Source organism: Pan troglodytes, chromosome 15, assembly GCF_028858775.2.
Source record: "Pan troglodytes isolate AG18354 chromosome 15, NHGRI_mPanTro3-v2.0_pri, whole genome shotgun sequence".
NCBI classification, from domain to species: domain Eukaryota; kingdom Metazoa; phylum Chordata; class Mammalia; order Primates; family Hominidae; genus Pan; species Pan troglodytes.
In genome coordinates this window covers 63,063,884-63,088,716 of record NC_072413.2, presented here as the reverse complement: position 1 = coordinate 63,088,716, position 24,833 = coordinate 63,063,884, and the positions used below count along the sequence as shown (strand labels likewise).

At 44.2% G+C, this 24,833-nt stretch overlaps 1 protein-coding gene and 2 long non-coding RNA genes across 14 annotated transcripts in view; 1 reads left to right on the top strand and 2 right to left on the bottom strand.

The window, feature by feature from the left end:
- Positions 1 to 6,545: 6,545 nt before the first annotated feature.
- On the bottom strand, positions 6,546 to 8,167 carry LOC134808363 (uncharacterized). The gene is made up of 3 exons (XR_010151151.1): positions 7,496 to 8,167; positions 6,935 to 7,029; positions 6,546 to 6,713 (listed from the first exon to the last, which is right to left on the bottom strand). It is a non-coding gene; the product is annotated as an uncharacterized LOC134808363 (long non-coding RNA).
- MAX (MYC associated factor X) overlaps positions 8,158 to 24,833 on the top strand; it is a 99,028-nt gene continuing 82,352 nt past the window's right edge. For 5 of the 12 annotated variants that reach the window (XR_001709199.4, XR_674130.5, XM_003314383.7 and 2 more), the window contains exons 1-3: positions 8,534 to 9,035; positions 9,764 to 9,790; positions 17,489 to 17,596. Coding sequence is in view for 8 of the 12 variants with exons in the window: in XM_003314383.7 (XP_003314431.1) it covers positions 9,000 to 9,035; positions 9,764 to 9,790; positions 17,489 to 17,596 (171 nt within the window). In the remaining 4 variants the exon portion in view is untranslated. Of the gene's footprint in view, positions 9,036 to 9,763; positions 9,791 to 17,488; positions 17,597 to 24,833 lie in introns of all 12 variants that reach the window. The other 7 variants (XR_008539252.2, XR_010151149.1, XM_003952511.6 and 4 more) reach the window with 5 other exon arrangements.
- LOC107968186 (uncharacterized) lies at positions 14,559 to 21,387 on the bottom strand. The gene is made up of 4 exons (XR_010151150.1): positions 21,286 to 21,387; positions 20,658 to 20,770; positions 15,875 to 17,672; positions 14,559 to 15,600 (listed from the first exon to the last, which is right to left on the bottom strand). It is a non-coding gene; the product is annotated as an uncharacterized LOC107968186 (long non-coding RNA).

Below are 24,833 nucleotides of genomic sequence, written 5' to 3'. Positions count from 1 at the left end.
CTTTGGAGAAACACAAACATTTAGACTATAGAATATTGCATGCCTACCATGTGCCAGGTACATGCTAGGTGCCAGGGATATGACTAGGAACAAAATGGACAAGGTCTCTGGCCTCATAAAGCTCTTCGTGGTCTAATAAGGCAGCAGCCAATAAATAAACAAACACCAAATAATAATCAATGTCGTCCGGGCACGGTGGCTCACGCCTGTAATCCCGGCGCTTTGGGAGGCTGAGGCCAGCGGATCACGAAGTCAGGAGATCGAGACCATCCTGGCCAACATGGTGAAACCCCATCTCGACTAAAAATACAAAAAATTAGCCGGGTGTGGTGGCACGTGCCTATAGTATCAGTTACTCAGGAAGCTGAGGCAGGGGAATTGCTTGAACCTGGGGAGTTGGAGGTTGCAGTGAGCCGAGATCACACCACTGCACTCCAGCCTGGCCTGGCAACAGAGCGAGACTCCATCTCAAAACAAACAAACAGACAAACAAATAAAACTATGGCAATAAATGCAGCCTACCTGACAAGGTAAGAAGCCCTCTTGGAGCAGCTAAAAGTGAGCAGACCACTCCAAAGCCAGGGTGACAAGCATCCAGCCAGGGGGAGCTGCAAGCACAAAGATCCTGACTGGAAGGAGTTGAAGGGAGGCCAGGGCAGACCTGGGGGTAGTGACGAGGTGGGGGCAGTGACAGCTGAGGTCAGAGAGGTAGGCAGGGGCCAGATCACACAGGACCTCACAGGCTGGTAAAAAGGTGATGTCAAGGTCATTGAAGGTTAAGCATGGAGCGACATGATCTGATTTCCCTTTGTAAATAATCATGCTGGCTGTTTGAGTGGAGAACAGATTAAAATGGGAGAAAGTACAGAAGTAGGAAACCAACTTTTTATTAATTCAAAAACTTTTTATTAAATTCCTACTACATGCTAGGCTCCTTGACTAATGTGGGATGGTAGAAAAGGAAGAAAATGAATAAAGAGAGCGAGCTCTGTTCTGGAGGGAAAGCCAACAGGACCTGCTCATGGTGAGAATTCAGGGACAACTGCAGAGAGAAAAAGCAGAATTTCACTCCCAGGTTTCTGGTTTTGGTAACTGAGAGGATGGTGGCACCATCTTGGGAAAGAGGTGGAAAACCAGGTCAGGGAGGTGTGGGAGGATGCAAGAGTTGTTTCAGGGTCAGACGTGGTGGCCCACGCCTGTAATTCCAGCACTTTGGGAGGCCGAGGTGGGAGGATTGCCTGAGTAGAGACCAGCCTGGGCCACATGGGCAAGACCCCATATCTTAAAAAAAAAAAAAGTTGTTTTGAAGAGGTAAGTCTGAGGTGCTATCTCCTAACAGGAGATAGTTACTGCCTCAGAGGTAGTCTGAGATGATATCTCCTAACAGGAGATATCAAGTGCTATGGATGAATGGAGGGCTTCAAGGAAGGTCTGAGCTAGAAGACCATCAACATATACATGACAGTGGACATGAACATCTAGAGGAAAGAACTGAACCCCAAATATCTCCAGCAACCAATCAGGTAGAAGAGTCAGCAAACGTGGCAGTGAGATAAGAGTAAAACCACTGAGTGCAAAGCCTTGTATACCTGAATAAAGACACCCCAGGATGCAGAGGGACTAACTTTGAGGAGCTTACAGTCAATCTAGTGCAGGAGAGAGACATGCAAACAGGAAGTCACAAGACAAAAATAGTCCTATGAGAAGGAACGCACCAGGTGCAATGGGAACAATACATGGGCACCTAATCCAGCCTTGGAGAATCCAGGAGGACTTCCAGGAAGAGGTGATGGATAAGCCCCAAGGATGAGAATAAAATGGAGATAAGTAGGAGGAGTTTGGGGGAGATAACACTCAAGGCAGAGAGCGCAGCACGTGGAAATTCCTGCAAGCAAAAGAAAACATGGTCCTTTGGGGGAAAGGCAAGAAATTCTACATGGCTGGAGTGTGGAGGATGAGAGAGCAGGAGCTGAAAGATGAGGTTGGCACAGGAGTCAAATCATGGAGGTCCTTAAGTGCCAGACTAAGGAGGCTAGGCTTATCCCCAGGTCACTGGGAGGGAGTGAAACATTTTATCGACTCAGTGAAGATACTTCATTCTGCACAGATCACTGTGGCTACTGGTGGAGAATGGCAGGTGGCATGGAGACTCACCAGGGGGCTGTGGCCCACGAGAGATGGCAGAGGCCTGAATGAGACAGGATCTGCAGTGGAAACAAGGGGTGTGAAAGGCCTGGGACATAGCAGGCTTGCTGAGTGACTAGATGAGGGATTGGTAGGTGAGGGAGGGATGTTGAGGTTGAAGAGGGCCAATAAATAGCAACCAGGTCTCCTACCCCGAATTTGGAACCAGTTCAGACAGAGACACAGTCAGACAGATGGAAACAAAAGTAGTAGCTTCATTACTGATAAGGCTTAATTGGAGAACAAGGTTCAGCCTGTGTGGCTTCCCTGACATTTCTTTTTTAATTATTTATTTTCATTATTTTATTTTATTTTATTTTATTTTTTGAGATGGAGTCTCGCTGTGTTGCCCAAGCTGGAGTGCAGTAGCACAACGTCAGCTCACTGCAAACTCGGCCTCCCGGATTCACGTCATTCTCCTGCCCCAGCCTCCCAAGTAGCTGGGACTACAGGCATGTGCCACTACGCCTGGCTAATTTTTGTATTTTTAGTAGAGACAGGGTTTCTCCATGTTGGTCAGTCTGGTCTCCAACTCCTGACCTCAGGTGATCCACCCAACTTGGCCTCCCAAAGTGCTGGGATTACAGGTGTGAGCCACTGCGCCCAGCCTTCTTTTTGTTTTTTCTTCTTTCTTGTTTTTTTTTTTTTGAGACAGTCTTGGTCTTGTCACCCAGGCTGGAGTGCAGCGGTGTGATCTTGGCTCACTGCACAACCTCTGTCTCCTGGGTTCAAGCAATTCTCCTGCCTTAGCCTCCCATGTAGCTGGGATTTCAGGCGCCCGCCACCACACCCAGCTGATTTTTGTACTTTTAGTAGAGACGGGGTTTCGCCATATTGGCCAGGCTGGTCTCGAACTCCTAACCACAGGTGATCTGCCCGGCTCGGCCTCCCAAAGTGCTGGGATTATAGGTGTGAGCCACTGCACCCGGCCTCTTTTTTTTTTCTAATCTTTTTTTTGTTTCAGTTTTGTCTTTGTTTTTGTTTTGAGGCAGGGTCTCACTATGTTGCCCAGGCTGGCCTTGAACTCCTAGGCTCAAACTATCCTCCTGCCTCAGCCAAGTAGCTGGGACTACAGGTGTATACCACTGTGCCCAGCCGCCTTAATATTTCTTGAATTAACTGTACCCACACAGTCATAGCAAAACTGGGCAAACATGAGCCCCCTCCCCAAGGACAGCCCCCCACAGAAGAGGGGAGCCTCTTCCCCAAGGACAGCTCCCTACAGCTCAGGGAGAGAGGGCTGAGCCACATGGGACCAGTTTCTCCTTGCAACTCACCAAGTTGATGATTCAGTCACTCACCCACCAATGGGAAATGAAGGAGAGGGCAGAGAGGCCAGAAGTATTCCTCCCATATTTTCCCTTTCCTGTAGAGTAGATTGGAAGTTCTCAGCCTTCTCTAAAAATGCGAGAAGAGGAGGAAAGGGTCCCTCACTGTGCTTAGAGATCTTCCATTTGGCCTTCTAGATCCAACCACTCTGGGCTATGGGTCTAAGTTCTTGTTCTTGGGCTCTCTCCACACACACAGTCCCCCAACCCCCCAGTTCTGGTCACCACTCTGTCCCCTCTCCCCTGTAGGCCTCGGGGTGAGAACAGATTCCCAATGGTACTGTGCAATCCCTTGAAGTTTCTTTAGAGCCTGCCCACATATTTGCAAACAACCTCTTTATTAAAAACTCAAACAATCCTAATTTGAGTGTGTCAGCTGGTTCCTGTGGGAAACCTTGATAGTCACACCCCTTCCCCCAGATAAAGAGAAAGCAAGCACAACTGACATGGGAAATGATTAGGACTGTCTTCCTATGGGTTACGGCTTGAGAAGTTTGCTGCTCAGGAAAGATAGTGGGCTTATTGAGATAGCAGTTTTCTTTTAATAGCTCTACTATTTTGGTGAGAATGATGCTACTCAGTTAAAAAAAAAATCATTGAAAATCCCACCTCTCGGAAACAAACACTATTAAAATGTTTTCTCTGTGTGTGTGTGTGTGTGTGTGTGTGTGTGTGTGTGTGTGTGTGTGTGAAGATGAAGATCTCCTTATGTTGCCCAGGCTGATTTCTAAGTCCTGGCCTCAAGCAATCCTCCTACCTCAGCCTCCAAAGTGCTGGGATTATAGGCATGAGCTACTATGCCCAACCAGCTATTAAAGTTTTTGATTAATACTATTCTACATATTTCTCTACACATATATGCTCCTACAGATATACTCGATTTTACATGAATGAGTCACACTCTAAATGCTGTATCAAAACCTGCTTTTGGCACAAATGTTCTCAGGATCTCTTGAGGGCTGTGTCACAGGAAATAAAAAAAGAAAGAAAAAAAAGAAAACCTTGCTTTCTCTCACTCATCCATAAGCCTTGTGTTTTGAGTTTCCTGTGGAATAATTCAAGTAAATGTGTCCAGAAGTAAATTGCATATAACAATCTAGAATTAAAAAGAGAGGTGTGGTCTTGGGGTCACCATCAGAGAGCTGGTCACCAAAGCCTCAGGAGGTAGAGGGTCCTAGCAGGCAGAGGGTGGAAGACAGAGAGGCAAGTGCCAACCAAAAGGTCCCTGGAATGCAAACAGTGATGGTGGGAAGGAGAAAAGCACAGGAATTCTTGGCCTTCAAGAGAGGGGTGGCCAACAGCGTAGATGGCCAACATCAGGTCAAATAAGATAAAGGCTTTGGATTTGGCAACAAAGTGGTAGCTAGTGGCCTGGAAGAGTGATTTTAGTCAAGTGGTAGTGTGGGAGCCAAATTGTAAAAGAGCTAAAGAGATAATGGAAGGAATCCACCTGCTCACACCACCGCTACTCCACTCCCTCTTCATCACAGCTCTCAGACTCCAATGTGCATATGAATTACCTGGGCCTAATGTTATCATGTAGATCTGATTTAGTAGGTCTGGGTGGGGCCTGAGGTTCTGTATTTCTTACCAGCTTCCTTGTGATGTGTTTGCAGTGCAGCCCCGATAAGCTCACCTGGGGTTTTACCAAAGACACTCAAGTGTGGATGAAAATGAATTCTTGCGGTCCTAGATGCACCTCAGAGAAACACTGAAAAGGAACACTAAGGAAACTTCTCATCTGCCTCGTTCTTTCCTGTGTGTATGTGCCTCACTCATGAAAATCCCTACATTTGGGTCATTTAAAAGTTTGCTTTTTTTTTTTTTTTTTGAGACTGAGTCTCACTCTATTGCCCAGGCTCACTGCAACCTCCACCTCCCAGGTTCAAGTGATTCTCCTGCCTCAGCCTCCCCAGTAGCTGGGATTAAAGGCGTGTGCCACCACACCTGGCTAATTTTTGTATTTTTGGTAGAGAAGGGATTTCCCCATGTTGGCCAGGCTGGTCTTGAATTCCTGATCTCAAATGATCCTCCCGCCTTGGCCTCCCAAAGTGCTAGGATTATAGGAGTGAGCCACTGTGCCCGGCCTAAAAGTTTCTTAAATCCCAAATGTATGAGACTTTTCTAGTTAACTTTTTGTTATTTTTCTACTTTAATTGCACTAGGTCCAAGAATACACTAATATTATAGTCCTTTAAAACTTGTTGAGATTTGGCCGGGCAGGGTGGCTCACACCTGTAATTCCAGCACTTTGGGAGGCCGAGACAGGCAGATCACCTGAGGTCAGGAGTTCGAGACCAGCCTGACCAACATGGAGACACTCCATCTCTACAGAAAATACAATGTTAGCCGGGCGTGGTGGCTCATGCCTGTAATCCCAGCTACTCGGGAGGCTGAGGCAGGAGAATTGCTTGAACCCGGGAGACGGAGGTTGTGGTGAACCGAGATCACGCCATTGCACTCCAGCCTGAGCAACAAGAGCGAAACTCCATCTCAAAAAAAAAAACAAAACAAAAAAAACCACTTGTTGAGATTTGCCTTATAGCTAAGTACATGGTCAATTTTTGTAAATGTTCCATGAGTGCTTGAAGACAACATATTCTACAACTGTTGGGTGCAGTGTTATGTCTATTAGGTCAAATTTCTTAATCAGGTTGACAGGTCTTCATATTCTATTGATTCCTAAAAGGAGATGTGTTAAAATCTCCAGTCTCCCTACCAGGAAAGCCTTTCCTCCTCACCTCAGTCCACCTTATTCACGATAAGCAAAATGTTACGTGGTCTTTGCAGACCCAGCCCTTACCCTAATGCAACTGACAACCTCAGAAGACTTCCCTGGTCACCAACACCTCCCCAACCCCACCTCATACCTGGCACTCCTTCTTCCTCCTCTGAGCTCTTACAGCATTCACTGTCTATACAAACGATTTGACACTTACATAATTTGTCTTCATCACAATTATTTGAGTTGATAATTTACTCCTGTCAGGTTTTAAATTCCACATGGGTAAAGATTATCTTATTTTTCTTTTATAACAGTTTTATTGGAATATAGTTATTGACATACCATAAAATTCACTCTTTAAAAGCATACAATTCAATGGGAAACTATCTTATTTATTCTGGCATCGTCTATAGCTGTGGTTCTCAGTCTTGGGTGCACACTGGAATTACCGGAAGAGCTTTAAACAATCCTTCAGTCTGGAAAAAAAAAATCCTTCAGTCTGGATCTCCCCTTCAGAGGTTCTGGCTTAATTGGTTTGGGGTGTGGCCTGGGGATGGGAATTTTTTTAAGCTCCTAGGATGATTTTAACTTGTAGCCGGGGTTGCCCTAGAGTGCTCTGTTCATAGCAGGCACCCAAGAACTGTCTGTTGTAATCATCAATTAGCTTTAACTTCTAGTATCCAGTTAATTAACTCACTCAAAAGTGGCCGTCTGTCTCCCCAATAGCCCATCAGCTCTTATCACATAATGGTCTGCTTGTATCTGTCTCCCCAACTCAGCAGGAAAGGAACACTATGAGACAAAAGCATGTAGAAAAGGTAAGTTCACTTGCAAAGATGTGCAGACTTAGTAGGACTGGATCACTGAATAAGAAATACAACAGATATTAGACCGCGAGCGGTGGCTCACGCTATAGGCGTGAGCACGTGAGCACTTTGGGAGGCCGAGGCGGGTGTATCACGAGGTCAGGAGTTTTGAGACCAGCCTGGCCAAGTTGGGGAAACCCTGTCTCTACTAAAAATACAAAGATTAGCTGGGCGCGGTGGCGGGCGCCTGCCCCAGCTACTCGGGAGGCTGAGGCAGGAGAATCGCTTGAATCCGGGAGAGGGAGGTTGCAGTGAGCCAAGATCGCGCCACTGCACTCTAGCCTGGGCGACAAAGCAAGACTCCGTCTCAAAAAAAAAAAAAGAGAGAGAGAGAGAAAGAAATACAACAGATATTAAAGGAAAAAATGTAAAGGAAAAATTACCACATTTACATTTGTCTTTTCAGCAGGGATGACATGCTCACGTTGAGGAATGTGTGTCACAAGAATTGTGTGTGACATATCCCCAAATTTCCACATTCAAAAGTCAGGGATAATATGGTATTCATCCGGGAATCAGTAACTCATGGGAAAAGCTCAAGATGTCATTCACTTTGGAGACCAGATGTAAAGGAGTAGTATGGGTACTTTGTCTCAGGGTGGAAAGTGTCTCTTATGGTTTTCTTCCTTCCCATGGGACTTGTTGCACACTCTTAAAATGGCGGCAGGACCGGCACGCTTGCTTGCACAGCTGTGAGCTTCATGAAGGCAGGGATGGTTTTGGTCTTATCCGTTATGGCATCCCCTTGTGGCACATGTTAGGTGTTCAATAAATATCGGCGGAATGGATGTGATTACACTTCATGCCACAGTATATGATTTTAACTGGACAGGGAACCGCAAAAGTTTCCCATATTGATCCTTTTTGCAATCTTAATTATGGTACTCTGAGCTGGGATATTGCCTAAACTGCCTGGGCTACAACAAACTCTGAAGGGGCTTTTACTTCCACGTCCATAGTGGTTGAGGGTTCGCGTTGTGTGAACGCTGGAGCCTCACGTGAGTAGCTGAGTAGCGAGGATGGTCACTCCCAGATAAACGAATACAGGATTCTCGCGGCTGGGAGCGGTCGCCCGGCGAGGTCCGTCATTCTGCCTGTCCAGTAGCACCACGAAACACCTGCCACTGACACCTCCCCACCAGCCCCCGAGGGTTCGCGCAGGCATCCCAAGCCGCGCCCCCTGGTCCGCCGCAGCCAGATTCCCTCCCGGGCGGGTTACGCCCCTAGGCGCAAAACGGAACCGCTCCGTATGAAGAAGACAAAGTATACCAAAGAGAAGCAGCATTATTTAGACAGCCGGCTACTCCCCCAGAGACTCCACCCAGTCCCCTGGGCCCGGCGTCCAGCGCGCAGACGGTGCCCGGCTCCAGGAGCTCCAGCTCCCTCCACGTGTCCTGTCTTCCCAGCAGCCTCCTCTGCCGCCTCGGGAGGAAAATCTCCTGACAACTCGCGGTCTGCGGACTACGACTCCCAGGAGGCGCCGCGCCGCGGCTCTCCCCGCCCACTCCCTGGGACGCGCAGGCGCCTTGGGCTCCGTCAACAAGCCGGGCTGGCGACGCCTGGATGCGGTTTCTTCCGGGATTTGTAGTTTTTCTGGAGCTACCCGGGCCGTCTGTCAGACGGACAAGAACTACAAGTCTCGGCTGCCCCAGCGCTGCGAGCCTGGTCACGTGGCGGGGGCCGACCGGGCGTGCGTGCCGCCGTTGATCCGGTGCTGCAGTGAGGAGGTGGTTCTTGCCCGTGTTGTGTGTGTGTGTGAGTGAGAGAGCGAGTGAGTGAGTGAGTGAGTGTGTGTGTGGGGGGGACTCGGCTTGTTGTTGTCGGTGACTTCCCCCTCCCCTTCACCCCTTCCCCTCCCCGCCGCCGCTGCAGTGGCCGCTCCCTGGGCCGTAGGAAATGAGCGATAACGATGACATCGAGGTGGAGAGCGACGTGAGTCCTGGGGCTTCTTCCTTCCCGTGCGGGTTGTCAGGCGGGGACAGCGGCCGGGGCTCTTAGCGGGGCGACGGCGGGAGGGGGCCGGGCTGCCGCCGCCTCCTTCCCCTTCCCCTCGGGGCCAGGACTGCCTCCGTCGCGTTCCCGGTTCGCTCTCCTCCGGCTCCTGGCCGGAGCGGCCTCCTGGGAGTGGAGGTTGGGGGAAGACACGCGGCTTCTGGGACCCCCACCTTCTCCCGTGGGGGAGGGTGCTGCGGCCTCCCGCTCCCACCTTCCCCGGCTCAGGATCCGGGGGACAAGGATGGGGGGCGCCCGGAATCCCATTGTCCGGATCCAGGGGAAGGGGACGGCGTTCAGGACCTGCCCCTTCGGACTGCGATCCTCTCCTCCCGTGACCCGCGGATCCTGGGGGCCGGGGAAGGGCGGAGAGGGGTTGGGGGTGCCTAGATGCCCGAGCTGGGTCTGCAGGGAGGAGACAGTGCTCGGGACCCCTCTGGCCCAGGTCGGATCCCGGAAGGAGGGGCGGCGCTCGGGACCCCTCTACCCCGCTACCGGATCCCGCCGAGGGTGGAAGGGTGGGGGCAAGGGGTGGGGAGGGAGGAAGGGGTGTCGGGCTGACTCCCCACCCTCCGCTTCCTCTGCCGCCGGCATTTTCTTTCTTATTATTGAATGTTAAGTGTAAAAATAACTTCTATATTTTCTATTTTTTTTCTCTCTTATTCCAGGAAGAGCAACCGAGGTTTCAATCTGCGGTACGTCTCCTACTCTCCATTTCATTTTTATTTCCGTTCAGTTCTATTCCTTTTTGGGGTCAGAGAGAAAAAGAGATCGTACTATTACTTTTAATATTGTAGTAAACTCTAATGTTAACCACTAAGGTGAGGTGGGGCCTGGTTCTGGAGGGTGGGGGGTTGCAAATCCCATTATTCTAGATTCTCAGGTGATAAGTTCAGTGATTCTAGGTGAGTAAGAGGAGCTGTATGCAAAGAATTGAATTGTTCTGTAGTTTTCAGATAGGGGATCCAGATGCCACTATGTAAGTGGAAATGAGAAATGCAGCATTCTGGTCTGGTAGTATTATTTCAGGGCAAAGTGGTCAGAAGATTTATTTAGGAACAAGTAGGTTTTAAACCATATCTGTATAATTGTGTGAAGCTGAAGCCACAGGCAGTAATCGCCTTTAACCGAGTCATGTGACTGCTGTAGACCCGTAGAATCTAGCACAACATGGTATTCTAACGCAAAAATTGGAAATGTAGAGGAGCCAAACGTTACATCATCAAAATGTCACATAAAGTTATTATGGTCTGATTCTCTGTATTTGAAGAAAAGGTATAAAGAAAATTAAAAAATAGCTGAAGAAAAGTGGCATTGCAGAGACAGCTTTGCTGAAAGGTGATGGATGAGACCATATAATGTTATCAATAATTTCTTAGGGTTTTGATATTAATGTTCTCAGTAGATGGTTCTGTGGATTTAGATAAGCACTAATTTCATGTCTTTGGAGTCTGAGACAGTAATATGGATGTTTCATGAATAGATTTGAGGGAAAAAAGAATACACACAGAATAAATCAGAATCAGTGAGGGGAAGAGAAATAAGTATATCAGAGTGTCTAATATTTGATAGTTGGGAGCAGTAAGAAATGTATAGGATGGGGGTAAAAAGTTCAAATGCCCATGAGGGCCATAAAGAATAAAGAAGGAAGAGGTGAGGGCTTGGGTACTGGAGAGCAGTGCCTCTTCTCAAAAGTCAGCACTACTGAACTCCAGTGGTTTGTTACGTAGGAGTGAAGGGTCAGTATTGCCAGATCTTCCTATTTTTAATTTTATTTTATTTATTTATTTTTGAGACAGAGTCTCACTCTGTCGCCAGGCTGGAGTGCAATGGCGCTATCTCGGCTCACTGCAACCTCCGCCTCCTGGGTTCAAGCGATTCTCTTGCCTCAGCCTCCCGAATAGCTGGGACTACAGGCGCGTGCCACCACACCCAGCTAATTTTTGTATTTTTAGTAGAGACGGGGTTTCACCATGTTGGCCAGGCTGGTCTCGATCTCTTAACCTCGTGATCTGCCAGCCTCGGCCTCCCAAAGTGCTGGGATTACAGGCGTGAGCCACCACGCCCAGCCGATCTTCCTATTTTTTAAGAAAGATTAGAAATCTAAAACTTTATGTTGTTTTTCTGATTTTTGAAATGATGTGTGGAACAACTGTTTGGGGGCTTGTTAGAATTTGCAGGATGTCACTTTGATACCTCTGGTATAAGAACTTGATAACCACAGGATAAAGGCAAGCCATCTCAGTTATACCTGCTCTTCATTAGAGCAAGCAAAGATTGTGCAGGTTGTCTAAGCAGATAGGCATTAAGAAAACTTATTTATTGAGAGCTGATATTTCCATAAAATCCGGGGATGTAGTTGTTCCAGAAGTCTTAAAAATTATCCCTGGGTAATAGTCATTAAAGATAATTTGTTTTATTTTATTTATCCTTGAAGTATTCTCATATACTTATGCATATATTTGAAAATTGAATTCCTTTTTCACATTTACTTTTATCCTTCGTGTTTGGGGCCTAGTCTGTTGAAAACTTTTTTTTCCCCTGCAAGTCTCCAGTTGTAAAATCTGTGCTAGGGCTCGATCAGAGTTGGAGGGTAAGGATCGTTTAGCCTTCCTTTGCAGAATTATCCTTTGAATTGAAATTATACTGACTTCCCAGTAAGAGAAAGTTGTGGTTTTTTGTTTTTGTTTTTGTTTTTTTTGGTGAAATTTTGGCTCGCAGTTCTTGAAAGCTTTCTGCTTTTCAAAATTTTCATCCATATGATCGTTGATATAAATTTGTTATTAAATTATTATAATGTTTCTGCTTTCCTGGAATGCTAATCTCATTGTTTTGTCTAGATGTTTTTAGTTTGCTGTTAAGGTGCCTAGGATTTTTCCTTTTGATTTTGGGGGTAGGCAAAGGAAGTTGGCTTGACACTTTGTTTTTAATTTAACACATCTATTTGTTGAGATTTCTAAATATTACTCTGCACAATGTAATTACAACAGCATGGAGAGAAAAAGCAGATGTGTTATAAACAAATTTTATAGTATATCAAACAACTATTGTGACTGTGTAGGGTAAAAAGGATTCCATTTTTTCCCCTCTGTGAATGCATCTGCTTACTCCTCAATATTTAATATAGATAATAAATATATTTTTTAAAATTTAAGAGGGAGCTATTCTTAAGTTTTGCCTTAGAAAAAAGGTTTAAAAAAAGATGTGGACTGTGAACAACCAAATACTTAGGTATTCAGGACTACAGAAGATGTTGAAAAAGTTATTTGAAAAGGGTTCTGTGGATCCTAATATAAAAAATTCATGTATGTTTTATAAGGTCACTACAATATATAGGCCTTACTACATGAGAAATGTAAGATACTGAGAACAGTTAGGCTAACTCTAACAGAAAGTGAAACTGATTTGGCAAATACTTTTTTCTATTGCTTCAGTACAAACGGAAAACAGCTTCTCCAATGACCAGTAAGCTTTGTTAAAGGAAGTAACCCCAAAGAGTATTCTTACTACTAAATTCAGTACATCGCAAAATCCCACTGATGTTATTTTTATTATATTTTGGAGGGAAGAGGTTGCATTTTAAAGATAAATTTGTGGGACAGGTATATTATATTGCAAGGGCTTCCTTTTGCTTTATTTCTGTTTGGGAAATTTCTTTAGGAAAGAGTGAAAGTATACAAGAAATGTATGGGTTAGTGTGTTGGTCAGGAAATGCAAGTTTTTTTCCAGTGACCATCCTTGATGGCACCTGACTGAGTTGCAGTTGCAGTATACTTGTGAGGGGTTTGAAAACAGATTTGTGCAATTCCACTTCTGGACCTTTCTGGCATGAAATATTTTTAACTTCTCAGAGCTCTTTGCTTCTTTAGGAATATTCAGAAGAGAACGAGCTTGGTAGCCTCCGAGATTGGAATTCACTCAGGAAACTACTGTCTGTTTTACCTGCAGTCAGTTGCATGGCAAAAGTGCTGCACAATGCATGTACTTTTTCTCTGCTTAGAGTGTTGACAGTGATGCTTACAGTGATAACAAATGCCAGAGTTAGTTCCTAAATGTGCCTGTGTTAGAGTAAAAGTTGTTCTTATGTCTAAAAGAATTTTTCCAAGGTGCCAGTAACGGTGAAATAGTTGGTCAAAGAATTCAGCTTGGTTTTTAATTAAAATTCCCTGACCAAGGCATCCTTCTCTGAAATGGCTATAGTATGAGGCCCTGTTTGGATTATAGCATTTGCCAGTTCTTTTAGGCACCAAAAGAAAAAAGTTTGAAAACAAATACATACATTAGATAATGTTGGAAATGTATACCAGGCAATCAGCTACAAGCAGGACAGGTATTGGAAAATTGAAATCCATGTCTTTCTCTTAGGGAGCTTGGTGAGTTTATCCCATCCTACCTGCCTATTATTTTATGTTATAATTTTTGGGTTGATTAAAATGAATATTTTAAGTTGCTTAGAAATTGAACTTTATCCTATCTTGTTCTTATCTATCAGAAGTAAGAAATAGATCTTTTCGGATGAGATTTTTGGGTCTGTGTATTCTCGTGTCCTTAGTCTCTAATAAGAATAGCTTGATAAGAATCATAAGCAACACAAGCTTCCCTCTAAAATACAACCTTCACATTTTGTAAACGTGGTAAATATTGAGTGGGCAACTAATTCCCTATATGCTGATAATTTTCTGTATTAGAATTGAGATGGTTCCCCTTATAGGTGGGGTTAGCTGTCAGGTAGCCTGTAAGACATGGCATTGTTCTGGAGAACCTTGTGCATCCTGGAATAATGAAGCGTTTATTTCCCCGTGCTATTTGCCTAGAACTTGGAGGAAATAAGATTACTGACTGATGTGATGCCTTGAACAAAGATGCAGTCTCTCTGCAGTAAGTTGGAAGGAAATAATTTTAAGAGATTTCCCTCAATTTTGAACAGACCTCCTTAGCCTAGATGACTTCTTGCCAACGTAGCAACTTCTTGGCTAACAAAATAATGTTTGCCTTCAACATCTAACAACACTTAAGATACACGTGCTTGGTAGTGTCAAAGATGGACAAATTGTAGGTGAAGATTTTTATTCTGTCTACCAGTGTGGAAAGTTGGGTAGAAATATAACTGAGAGGCTGAATAAAAACTTTGGCAGAGATGTCAAAGCTGGAAGTGATTTGGTGCGGGAGTTTCTGTTGAGCATCTGTGGACCACTGCATAGCCCCTTAGTATTTCTGTTAGGGATGCCCTGGAGGAAGGGTTTTCTGGCAGACATCCAGACGTACAAATCCAGCGTACTAGAAGAGTGGGCAGCATCCAGCCACTGTTCCCATAGGATGTGTAGGGGAGATGTTTGGGAGCCTGCTGTACAGTCCAAGAATACCTCTGTGGTCTCCTAGAATAGGGCCTAATTAATTCCACAAGGGGGTTTTCCGTACCATTTGTTTTCATTACCGAACATCATTCTCAGTACAGGCTCATCTGAGTAGAGTTTTATTTGTTCAAGACAATTGTTTGGCCTTGTTTTTTAAAACCAGTTTTGCATTTGGGGGAGGATATTAGATGCCTTACACTGGGAGTCTTCACCCAGTTTTTCTTCTTCAACTCTGAAATCTTGGCCCTCTCAAAAAGGGTTGCCAGCAAGCAAAGACAGTTAACAAGGCAGTGATAAAGCCTGCAAACTAGTCCTCCAATGGAGGTGGGGATGAGGCACGGGCAGTGTTATCGGTCTGGGTGGATCTGTGGTTTGGAAATGTTTCCCACAGAGAATTCTCAGCCTTGTGTAAAGGTTTTTCTGTTTTTCATGTGCTCTTTCAAAACATTAGTGATAACATTTAATTCAGAGTTGCCTGGAATTAGGCTTGTTAGTTCTGCATGTTTTTAACTTGTTCTTTCAAATCAAGCTTGGGGAAGAGAAAAATACATCCTTGCCATTGTCTCTGAGAGATTTAAAATTGACTCCACTAGTAGCTCAGGGATGGACATGGCAGCAGGGATTGGTGTAAGATTCCACTCTTCTGCTAGTTAAATTGGGCCTGGAACCACTACAGAAATTCCATCCACTACTTTGAGAACAACAGTCCCCAGCCCAGGCTTTCTACCAGGCAGTGGACTGCTGCCTTTCCTTGTTGAGCCAACTTCTCAAACTTGGCTGGCTCCCCAGATGAGAAGCCAAGATTTCTGCTCATGATCTACAGCCAAGTTCACTTACAATCCTCCAACCGAGAGACTTGTCCATTTGAGTCCTTTCAGAGCTCAGTGAATGGGAGTGGGTAGTGCATTGTGCGGATGATTTTGGTGTTAGATTATACTTAGCTCCACCCCTTTAGTGCAGGTCCACGTGAAACCAAGTGCAACTTCATTCTAGCTGTTTGAGATTTGCAGGGCTCTCCCAGAAAGAACAGACAATTAGAATTTTATTTGTATCAACAAGAGGGATTGTGGGTAATTCTGGTGCACAGCTCTTAGCTGGGAGGAGGGCCAAGAATCAGGGTGATTTAGTAGACAGGAGTATCTTGGGCTGCTCTGGAGACCAAAGATGGGCGATTAATTTGCATGTAAATAAACCACCTTAGGTAGTATATAGCAAACAGGAGTGGCCAAATGTTGTCTCTTGGCCTTTAAGCTCCTTAGGTATAGTCCCAGCCCAACTTATCTTTATGTAGATGATCAGAGGGAACAACAGTAAGTTCAAAAGGACTAGATACTTAAATAGGTTCAATTCTGTCGCACTATTTCATGCTACTGTTAGAAGGCATCTATAATTTTGCGCTAAAGTTGTATGATACAGAGTACCTACCTCTACCCTCAGGTTACGTGGTGTTCCAAACTTGACTGTCCTCTCAGCTTCATATTTCATGTCACTATAGTTCAGTAAACATTCATTTTACAGTGAATCCAGACTTAACAAGATTAGGACAACTTTAGAAGTGCTCCAGGCATCTGCCCCCAAAAGAGAGATATGCTATGGAGAACCATGGTTGTCATGGGAACCACATGTCCAGTTCAACAGAGCTGTAGGTGAGGTATTAGTTTAAGAGACCAGGAAGTAACTCAGATGACTACAGGTGCTCCCAGTCTCCTCTTCCTCTGTAATGACTAGGACTTTTAGGATTAAATAACAGGAGAATTTCAAGTCCTTTCGTTTTCACAACTCTTGATAGATTTTTGTCTGTACATCTTCTCTAGTACAAGGATTCACGTGAGGCAGCATTATTCTTGTGCTAAGCCAAGTTATTTACTCCTGTTCCATTTTTTGAATTTCTGGCCCTCTGTTTGTGTAGATTTAAGCTACCTGAACTTCCCAGTACAGACTGGCTCTCTAGATTAGCTCAGTGCAACCTTGTGCATTCAAGGTGAATGTTCAGAGCATAATTTCCGTAATTCCTAGAGTGTAGGTGTGATGAAGTTCTTCTTGCTTTGGGTTGTTTGTGTTCCGTTTGGAGGGGAGACCCCTCTGATGGGGACCTGCTGAAGTGCTCTTACCATGCTCTCCAGCGCTGTCTCTTCTGCCTGAAGCCAGAGCATTTTGCCATTCCTGATTTGGTGTTGGCAGTTTTGGTCCATCTCCAGCTGACTGTTCTTTGTGATTCCAAGCAGGCTAAGGCTTTGACTTGGATATTTAGATACTGCCAGTTAGCCTGACCTGCCACAGGTACCTGAGATAATTTATTCTGAGTATGTGGTGTCAGAAGTTGTGCCCTCTTAAGAACTGCCTGTCAGGCACTGCCTGTGTGCAAGGAAGCCCTTGGCAGGATAGCACCTTGGATCTACTTTAAAAAAATAGGAACTCAGAATTCAGTTGTCATCTTATCAGCTCTGTCATAATGATCTCAGATTAATGCATCTAGGTTTTATAGAGGTTTTAGCTTCTATTGTATGATTTGGTGAGAAGGTCTTAAACTAGTGCCTTTTAGTGGGCTTGGGACTCATGGTGATGGTTTCACATTAAAGAAGCACCAGTGACTTAACTCTTTCTTCCCCTGGACACCTATCTGGGGAATCTCTTACAGTGGAGGTGATCACATCTTAAGAAGGGGCCACTGGAGCTTTCTCTAGTCACTTCCTAACCACAGACTGGTGGCTCTTCTGTCACATAAGCAAGTTGGGGGGGACCACTGATGTTACAGGAGAGTCACACTTTGTCCCCCTGAATAACTTTTATTTTACTTATGCATGAGCTGGATGCATCGAGCTACTTTGGATGTTCCTGTCGCAAGCGTTGCTCACCCCTTTCTCCCCCTTTAGCAGAGCCTAATTCTGGAGACTCCTAACTGCCCACCTCGAGAAATCCTTCCCAGTCCACTCGCCAGGGACAGTGCTGACAGCGTGTACTTCCAGGCTGTACCCCACCCACCTTGTACCAAGCAAAAGGAGTGACATTCCTAATGTGTTCTTTCTCCCATTCTTCTAGGCTGACAAACGGGCTCATCATAATGCACTGGAACGAAAACGTAGGGACCACATCAAAGACAGCTTTCACAGTTTGCGGGACTCAGTCCCATCACTCCAAGGAGAGAAGGTGAGTTTCCTGAGAAAGCTGAGTAGCTGGCCACTACTAGCTTGGAACTTGTTGCAGAGCTTAGCAGAGCACTCACCTATTGGGAAGGAAATGTAGTCAGAGATATTCAGGTAGCATGGTTGCCTTATTTTTGACTGTTTGGAGGATCACTGCACACCTTACCTACTCCAGTTTATCCTTAACAAAATATGTCAGATATAATGGAGCTATTTGTGAGATAATGGTAGGAGTTATCTTTTAAAATTTGTATTATTTGTAATAAATTCAAGAAATTATAACTATACACTATAGTATAAAGAGTGGCCAAGAGTTCGTTTGGGATAACAGTAAAGATTCCAGAGGTCATTAATACCCTAGACCTCCATGAGAATTCCTTTCCTATGGTTCAAAGTTAATACTTATTGTAAATGAGCACTTGCAGAAATGTGTGTAACGTATGTGAAAGACAACCTGGGCACCATTGATTTTCCAGCCCCAATAATTGTTATTTCCAAGGCGTATAAAGATCATTTTAAGCTGTGGGACAAAAGACTTGAGTGAAGAGACATGTTCATGTGAAACAGAAAAAAAATAACCATTCTTCCCCACTCCCTTCCGGAACCTAGCATTTTCCCTGGAGGGCTAGGCACCAGCTGTTTCTACATTTGAAAAACAAAATTAGAAGCTTTGAGTAAAAGCCTATGGGTTGGGGTCACTCCCTGGAATTTGGAGAAAACATCTGCATGGCTAGTTCCATCCTTGACAGAGAGTGTAGTTGTCTGCAGCAATTCATTGGAATAACTGGCAAGCTGGGAAGAGGACCTGTGTTTTTGCTTTAGTGATCCAGTGTTTTATAAAGAAGGAACTATTCTGTTAAGAACAATCTTTGCTTTTGGGTGCACTTTGATTTAGTTCTGTGGTGGGGGTCCTGGATTTGTTTGGTTATCCAAGATCAAATTTGGAACCCTTATGCTTTCGTTTTTTATATTGTCACTCTGGTAAGTTATGGCCTCTATACTTTATCTAAGGTGTGGCTTTCCATGTGGCGTAAACATGGAGAAGTTCTGACCTTTATAAAGAACAAAACAGGCCATGTACATACCTGGTATTGCAAAACCAGAATTTGCCATGGGTTAAGCCTACTTAGTGTGGACTTGATTTAATGACCTTAAACCAAGGTACTTACCTGGAATAACAACCTTCCTGGGTACAACACTAAGTACCACGGAAATCTTTATGACTAGAGACAGACTCACCCCTTTAGTCAAAGTAAACACATGCCAAAGATTATCTCTTAGGCTTCTTTGACCTGTTGACAGTTGGTGCTTATTCCTGTACCATAGTATCAATTAAAATTGCTTTGGTAAACTATATGGAAAAGAGCTGCCTTCTCCTAAGTCTCACCTAACCAGGAGTGGCACTGGGGCAATGTTTCTCAAGGGGTGAGTTGCGGACCACCCACATAAGATTCACTACTGAATCAGCCTTTCTGGATGGAAACCTGGGAATCTGTATTTATAACAAGCAGTCAGATGATTCTTAGGCATTCTTAAGTTTGAATACATTGGGAGAGGTGGGTCATAGGATCACAACTATACCTTTTCCTTATCCAGCCTATTTTACAATGCCATAACATTCTTCCTTAAGTCCTTATAATTACATTATTCTAAATCCTATTTTCTCCTTTCTTTCTTCAAGGAAGTTAAAGGTTTGAATTTGGTAGTCTTACAAATGGAATAGTTTGTCATTTGTTGTGGCTCATTTGTTTACTCATTCATGCCATTCAGCACATACTTACTGAGGGTCTGCTACATGCCAGGCACTATCCTAGATACTGGGAATACAGCAGTAAACAAAACAGACAATAACAGGAGCTCTTGCTCTGATGAGGAAATGATGAAAAAATGAAGTAAGAATTTAAAATATATGTATTATGTCAGGTAAGTACCATGGAGAAAAACAGAGAAGAAGAGTTGCAATTTTAATTATGGCAGAGAAGAAGAGTGTTGCTGGCAAGGTGACATTTTAGCAAAGCTTTGAACAAAGTGAAGCAAAGAGTAGTGCATCTGTCTGGTAATGAGCATTCCAGGCAGAGGGAATGCAAGTGTGGTAGCACTGAGACAGGAACCTGTAAGCATTCCTGGGCCAGGCAGGGAAAACAAAGAGGCCAGAGTGGGTAGAGTGGAATGAGTGAAGGGATGGTGGCAGGAGATGCCGGCAGAAAAGTAGCAGGACTAGGAGAGAGGAGTGGTCCAGGGGAACCAGATTCTAGAGCCAGTCAACAAAACCCCAATTTGAGAATTTACTAGATACCATTCTAATTTCAGAATCCTCCTATCCTGTGTTATAATCCAAATATGTCCTACTGACAGTGAATGAAGGAAATGTCTATAAGCTCTCAACCTCTTCCTCTTTAAAAAGCGAGCTGCCAGCGCTGTTTCATAGGTGCCGTGAGTCTAACAGAATATTTTGGTCCCTTAGACTTATGAGTTCTCACTAAACCTGGCGTTTTTTTAAGTGTGGTATTTGAACTAAAGGAAATAGGCTCATTCTTAGATTGTGGTAATTAAGGTTATGACATTATGTAAATAATCATGAAATGATTATTTTACCATGTGAGTTTTGGGAAACTTAGATTCTTAAAGGGAAAGCCTTTGATTTGGGTCTCTCTGTGTTCCAGTCTCCTTTGACTTAAGCATCTTTATGTTTCAGCTGACTTCTCCCTTAGCATTTGGATTATCTGTCATATGCGTCCTAAGCCTTTTGTTTTTTAAAGAGAAAGCAATATGTTAATTGAATTGGATCCTAACCAATAATAGGGGATACTTGCGTAAAAAAGAAAGAAAGCTTTAAATGTGGGACCCAAACTCTATTTACCCTTTGTTTTCTGTATTTCTACTATAAATTAAACATTTTAAAAAATGGTTGGCTGGGCATGGTGGCTGATGCCTGTAATACCAGCACTTTGGGAGACAGGCAGGTGGATCGCTTGAACCCAGGCGTTTGAGACCAACCTAAGCAACATGGCAAAACTGCATCTCTACAAAAAATACAAAAATTAGTTGGGCGTGGTGATGCTTACCTGTAGTCCTGGCTACTTGGGAGGCTGTGGTAGGAGGATCACTTGAGTCTGGGAGGTCCAGGCTGCAGTGAGCTGTGATGGCACCGCTCCAGCCTGGGTGACAGAGTGAGACCCTGTCTCAAAAAAATAAAAAATAAGAATTACCTTTTTCTTGAGGAAAAAAATCAGTAATAATTGACATTGTATTGCAATGTAAAATTAAATCCACACAGCAGTTGTATAAGGTATGGTACTGTTATTTGACAGTTAGTTATTACTGCTGTTGCTCCTGTCAGTGTTGTTAACAGGCTCAAGATCACTATCCCATCTGTAGCAGGACAGGGGCTAGAACTCAGGATTGCCAGTTGCAAGTTCCATCTTTTTCCTATACCATATGGGTAAGCAGTTTAAGGATATTTTAAAGAAATCTTGCTTAAATACTTGGATCTTGTCATTGTCCTGGGAGCTTCCCCTGGATAGGCCTATTAATCTTGGCAGTGTGTCATACCACGGCTACTACAGAAATGCTATCCTCTGAGGTGGTGTATGTAGGTAACACTGAAATGCAGGGTATTAAGGATCATTTAAAGCCTATAATTTCTTTCTGAGTTCACATAGTTGCTCTGAGCTCAAGAAAATAGACCATTACAGTTGGTGGTTCATTTGGGTTTTGCCATAGGTCGCAGAGTTAGCAAGTAGACCCTCGAACTCTGTTGTTTGAGTCTTTTGTGTTCCTTGCAGTTTCTCAACTGTATGTGGAGTTCCACTATTGTTCCACTGGGAACAATAGGATGGAATTAGAATCATCAGCCAGCCAACCAGAGTAATGGAGTAAGGGCAAGATCAACTGTGGCCCCCTCCCTGCTTTTTTTTTTTTTTTTTTTTAAACAGAGATGTTACTTTTATAGAAAGTATTATTTAAGTGTCCTTGCTTGGGTACTAGGGAGTGTTACACAATGGTTCACTGGCACTAAGTTCACCATACTTATGTTGGGGAGCAAGACCTGATAGCCAGCCTTTACATGGGAGTATAATTCTGTCCTCCATCTCATAAGCCCCAGTACCTGAGCCAGAATGATTATAACCAACCACACTGTCTCTTTATCATGGATGGCTTTAGCAGTAGGTTATTTTCATCATTGCCATTTGTAGCTCTACAGTGGTTTATAGTAATTTCTCATCTTTTAAGTCTCTCCCTCAGTGCCTGTTGTTATCAAACTCATTGCTCTCTCAGGCAGTTGAGCTCTGCATTTCTCCCTTATGGGGAGAGCTGTGTTGGAGAGAGAGAATATAACTTCAAATGAAAATAAAGAAAAATAGAATTTCTTTATTTTGAGGTGAGAATTTGAGGGCACTGCCTCTGTCAGTTCCTATCACAGATTCTGGCACATAGTAGGTTCTCAGTAAGTAAATTGTGGTGGAGAGAGAGAGCCAGAGGAAACAGCAGGCTTGCTCAGCCATTAAAGAAAACAGCAACAGTCAATATTATGTGCTCAACTATATAAGTAAGACCTTGTGAGTGCTGTAGAGGTTAAAAGACATAATAGATGGTGTCTACCCTTGAGGGTCTTGCTCTGTTGTTGGGAAAGAGGATTACATCTAACAATTAACAATAATGAGATAACATGCTGAGCATCAGATAAGAGCTTTACATTGAGTTAATCTCAGTTTCATTTCCATTAAAATCTGGTTTTCTTAACAGGTAGATGTTGAAACCAAATATAATAGTTCCCTTATGGCAGGGAACATGATTCTTAAGGATAAAGGCTCTCATAGCATTTATACTTTTATGTACACACATTTATATATTATACTTAATATATGAGGTTTTACATATATTTGTGTGATTATTCAATGACTGTCTGCTGGCACTACACTACAATAAGTACCATGAAGGCAGGGAGAATGTCTCCTTTTGGTTATATTTCTTCCCTCAGTGCCTGCACATAGTAGGGAGCATAGTGAATGTTTATTAACTGAGGGGAGGAATCCCCCATCAACCTGGCCATATTATTTTGGGAGATGGCTCATTCCTGTTGATGCTTTTAAGGCTGACAGTTCATTCGGTAACCTATGTCTATAGCATATCTGAGCTGCTAGAGGGATTGTCATTTAAATGAAATGTAAACTATAGCCCTATCCACTTCTCCTCATTACTCATTAAGGTTATATTAGCTAGTCAGACTCCAACTTGGGCAATTATCTTTTTAAAGTTTCTACATCTTAAATTGTTGCCCATAGTTGCCCAAGTCTCCCTTAGGCTCCAGGCTCAGCAATTGTAAATGCATTTAATTTCTTATAAATTATTTGCATGCTGCTGAAAACCTCCAAGGGCTTTTCATTGCCCATTTAGGTAAGGACTGGTATTCCATGTTCTGTAAATAAGATACCCAGCTTACCTACCTGCTTTTTCGCCTCCTTCCTGACATTAACCTTCCAGTTACTATACACCCTTGTATTAGTCCGTTTTCATGCTGCTGATAAAGACATACCTGAGACTGGGCAATTTACAAAAGAAGGAGGTTTAGTGGACTTACAGTTCCACGTGGCTGGAAGGAAGCCTCACAATCATGGCGAAGGCAAGGAGGAGCAAGTCATGTCTTACATGGATGGCAGCAGGCAAAGAGAGAGAGCTTGTGCAGGGAAACTTCTGTTTTTAAAATCATCAGATCTTGCAAGACTTATTCACTATCACGAGAACAGCATGGGAAAGACCTGTCCCCGTGATTCAATTACCTCCCACCGAGTTCCTGCCACAACACATGGGAATTACAATTCAAGATGAGATTTGGGTGGAGACACAGCCAAACTATATTATTCTGCTCCTGGCCCCTCCCAAATCTCATGTCCTCACATTTCAAAACCAATCGTGCCTTGTCTTAACTCATTTCAGCATTAACTCAGAAGTCCACAGTGCAAAGTCTCATCTGGGACAAGACAAGTCCTTTCTGCCTATGAGCCTGTAAAATCAAAAGCAAGTTAGTTACTTCCTAGATAGAGTGGGGGTACAGGCATTGGATAAACACAGCCATTCCAAATGGGAGAAATCGGTCAAAAAAAGGGGCTACAGGCCTCATGCAAGTCCAAAATCCAGCAGGGCAGTCAAATCTAAAAGCCCTGTAATGATCTCCTTTGACTCCATGTCTCACATAGAGGTCATGCTGATACAAAAGGTGGGTTCCTTTGGTCTTGCATAGCTCTACCCTTGTGGCTTTGCAAGGTACAGCCTCCTTCCTGGCTGCTTTCACAGGCTGGCATTGAGTGTCTGCAGCTTTTCCAGGTGCACAGTGCAAGATGTCAGTCAGTGGATCTACCATTCTGGGGTCTGCAGGATGGTGGCACTCTTCTCACAGCTCCACTAGAGAGGGCCCCAGTAGAGACTCTGTGTGGGGGCTCTGACCCCACATTTCCTGTCTGCGCTACCGTAGCAGAGGTCCTCCATGAGGGCCCTGTCCCTTCAGCAAACTTCTCCCTGGACATACAGGTGTTTCCATACTCCATCCTCTGAAATCTAGGCAGAGGTTCCCAAACCCCAATTCTTGACTTTTGTTCACTCCCAGGCTCAATACCATGAGGAAGCTGCCAAGGCTTGGGGCTTGCACCCTCTGAAGCCACAACCTGAGCTCTGCATTGGGCCCTTTCAGCCACGACTGGAGTGGCCGGGATGCAGGGCACCAAGTCCCTAGGCTGCATACAACGTGTGGACCCTGGGCCCAGCCCACAAGACCAGTTTTTCCTCCTAGGCCTCTGGGTCTGTGATGGGAACAGCTGCTGTGAAGATCTCTGACATGCCCTGGAGACATTTTCCCCATTGTCTTGGGGATTAACATTCGGCTTCTCATTACTTATGCAAATCTCTGTAGCTGGCTTGAATTTCTTCTCAGAAAATGGGATTTTCTTTTCTATCACATTGTCAGGCTACAAATTTTCTAAACTTTTATGCTCTGCTTCTCTTATAAAACTGAATGCCTTTTACAGCACCCAAGTCACCTCTTGAATGCTTTGCTGCTTAGAAATTTCTTCCTCCAGATACCCTAAATCATCTCTGTGAAGTTCAAAGTTCCACATATCTCTAGCGTAGGGGCAAAATGCTGCCAAGCCCTTTGCTGAAACGTAACAGGAGTCACCTTTGCTCTAGTTCTCAACAAGTTCCTCATCTCCATCTGAGACCACCTCAGCCTGGACTTTATTGTCCAT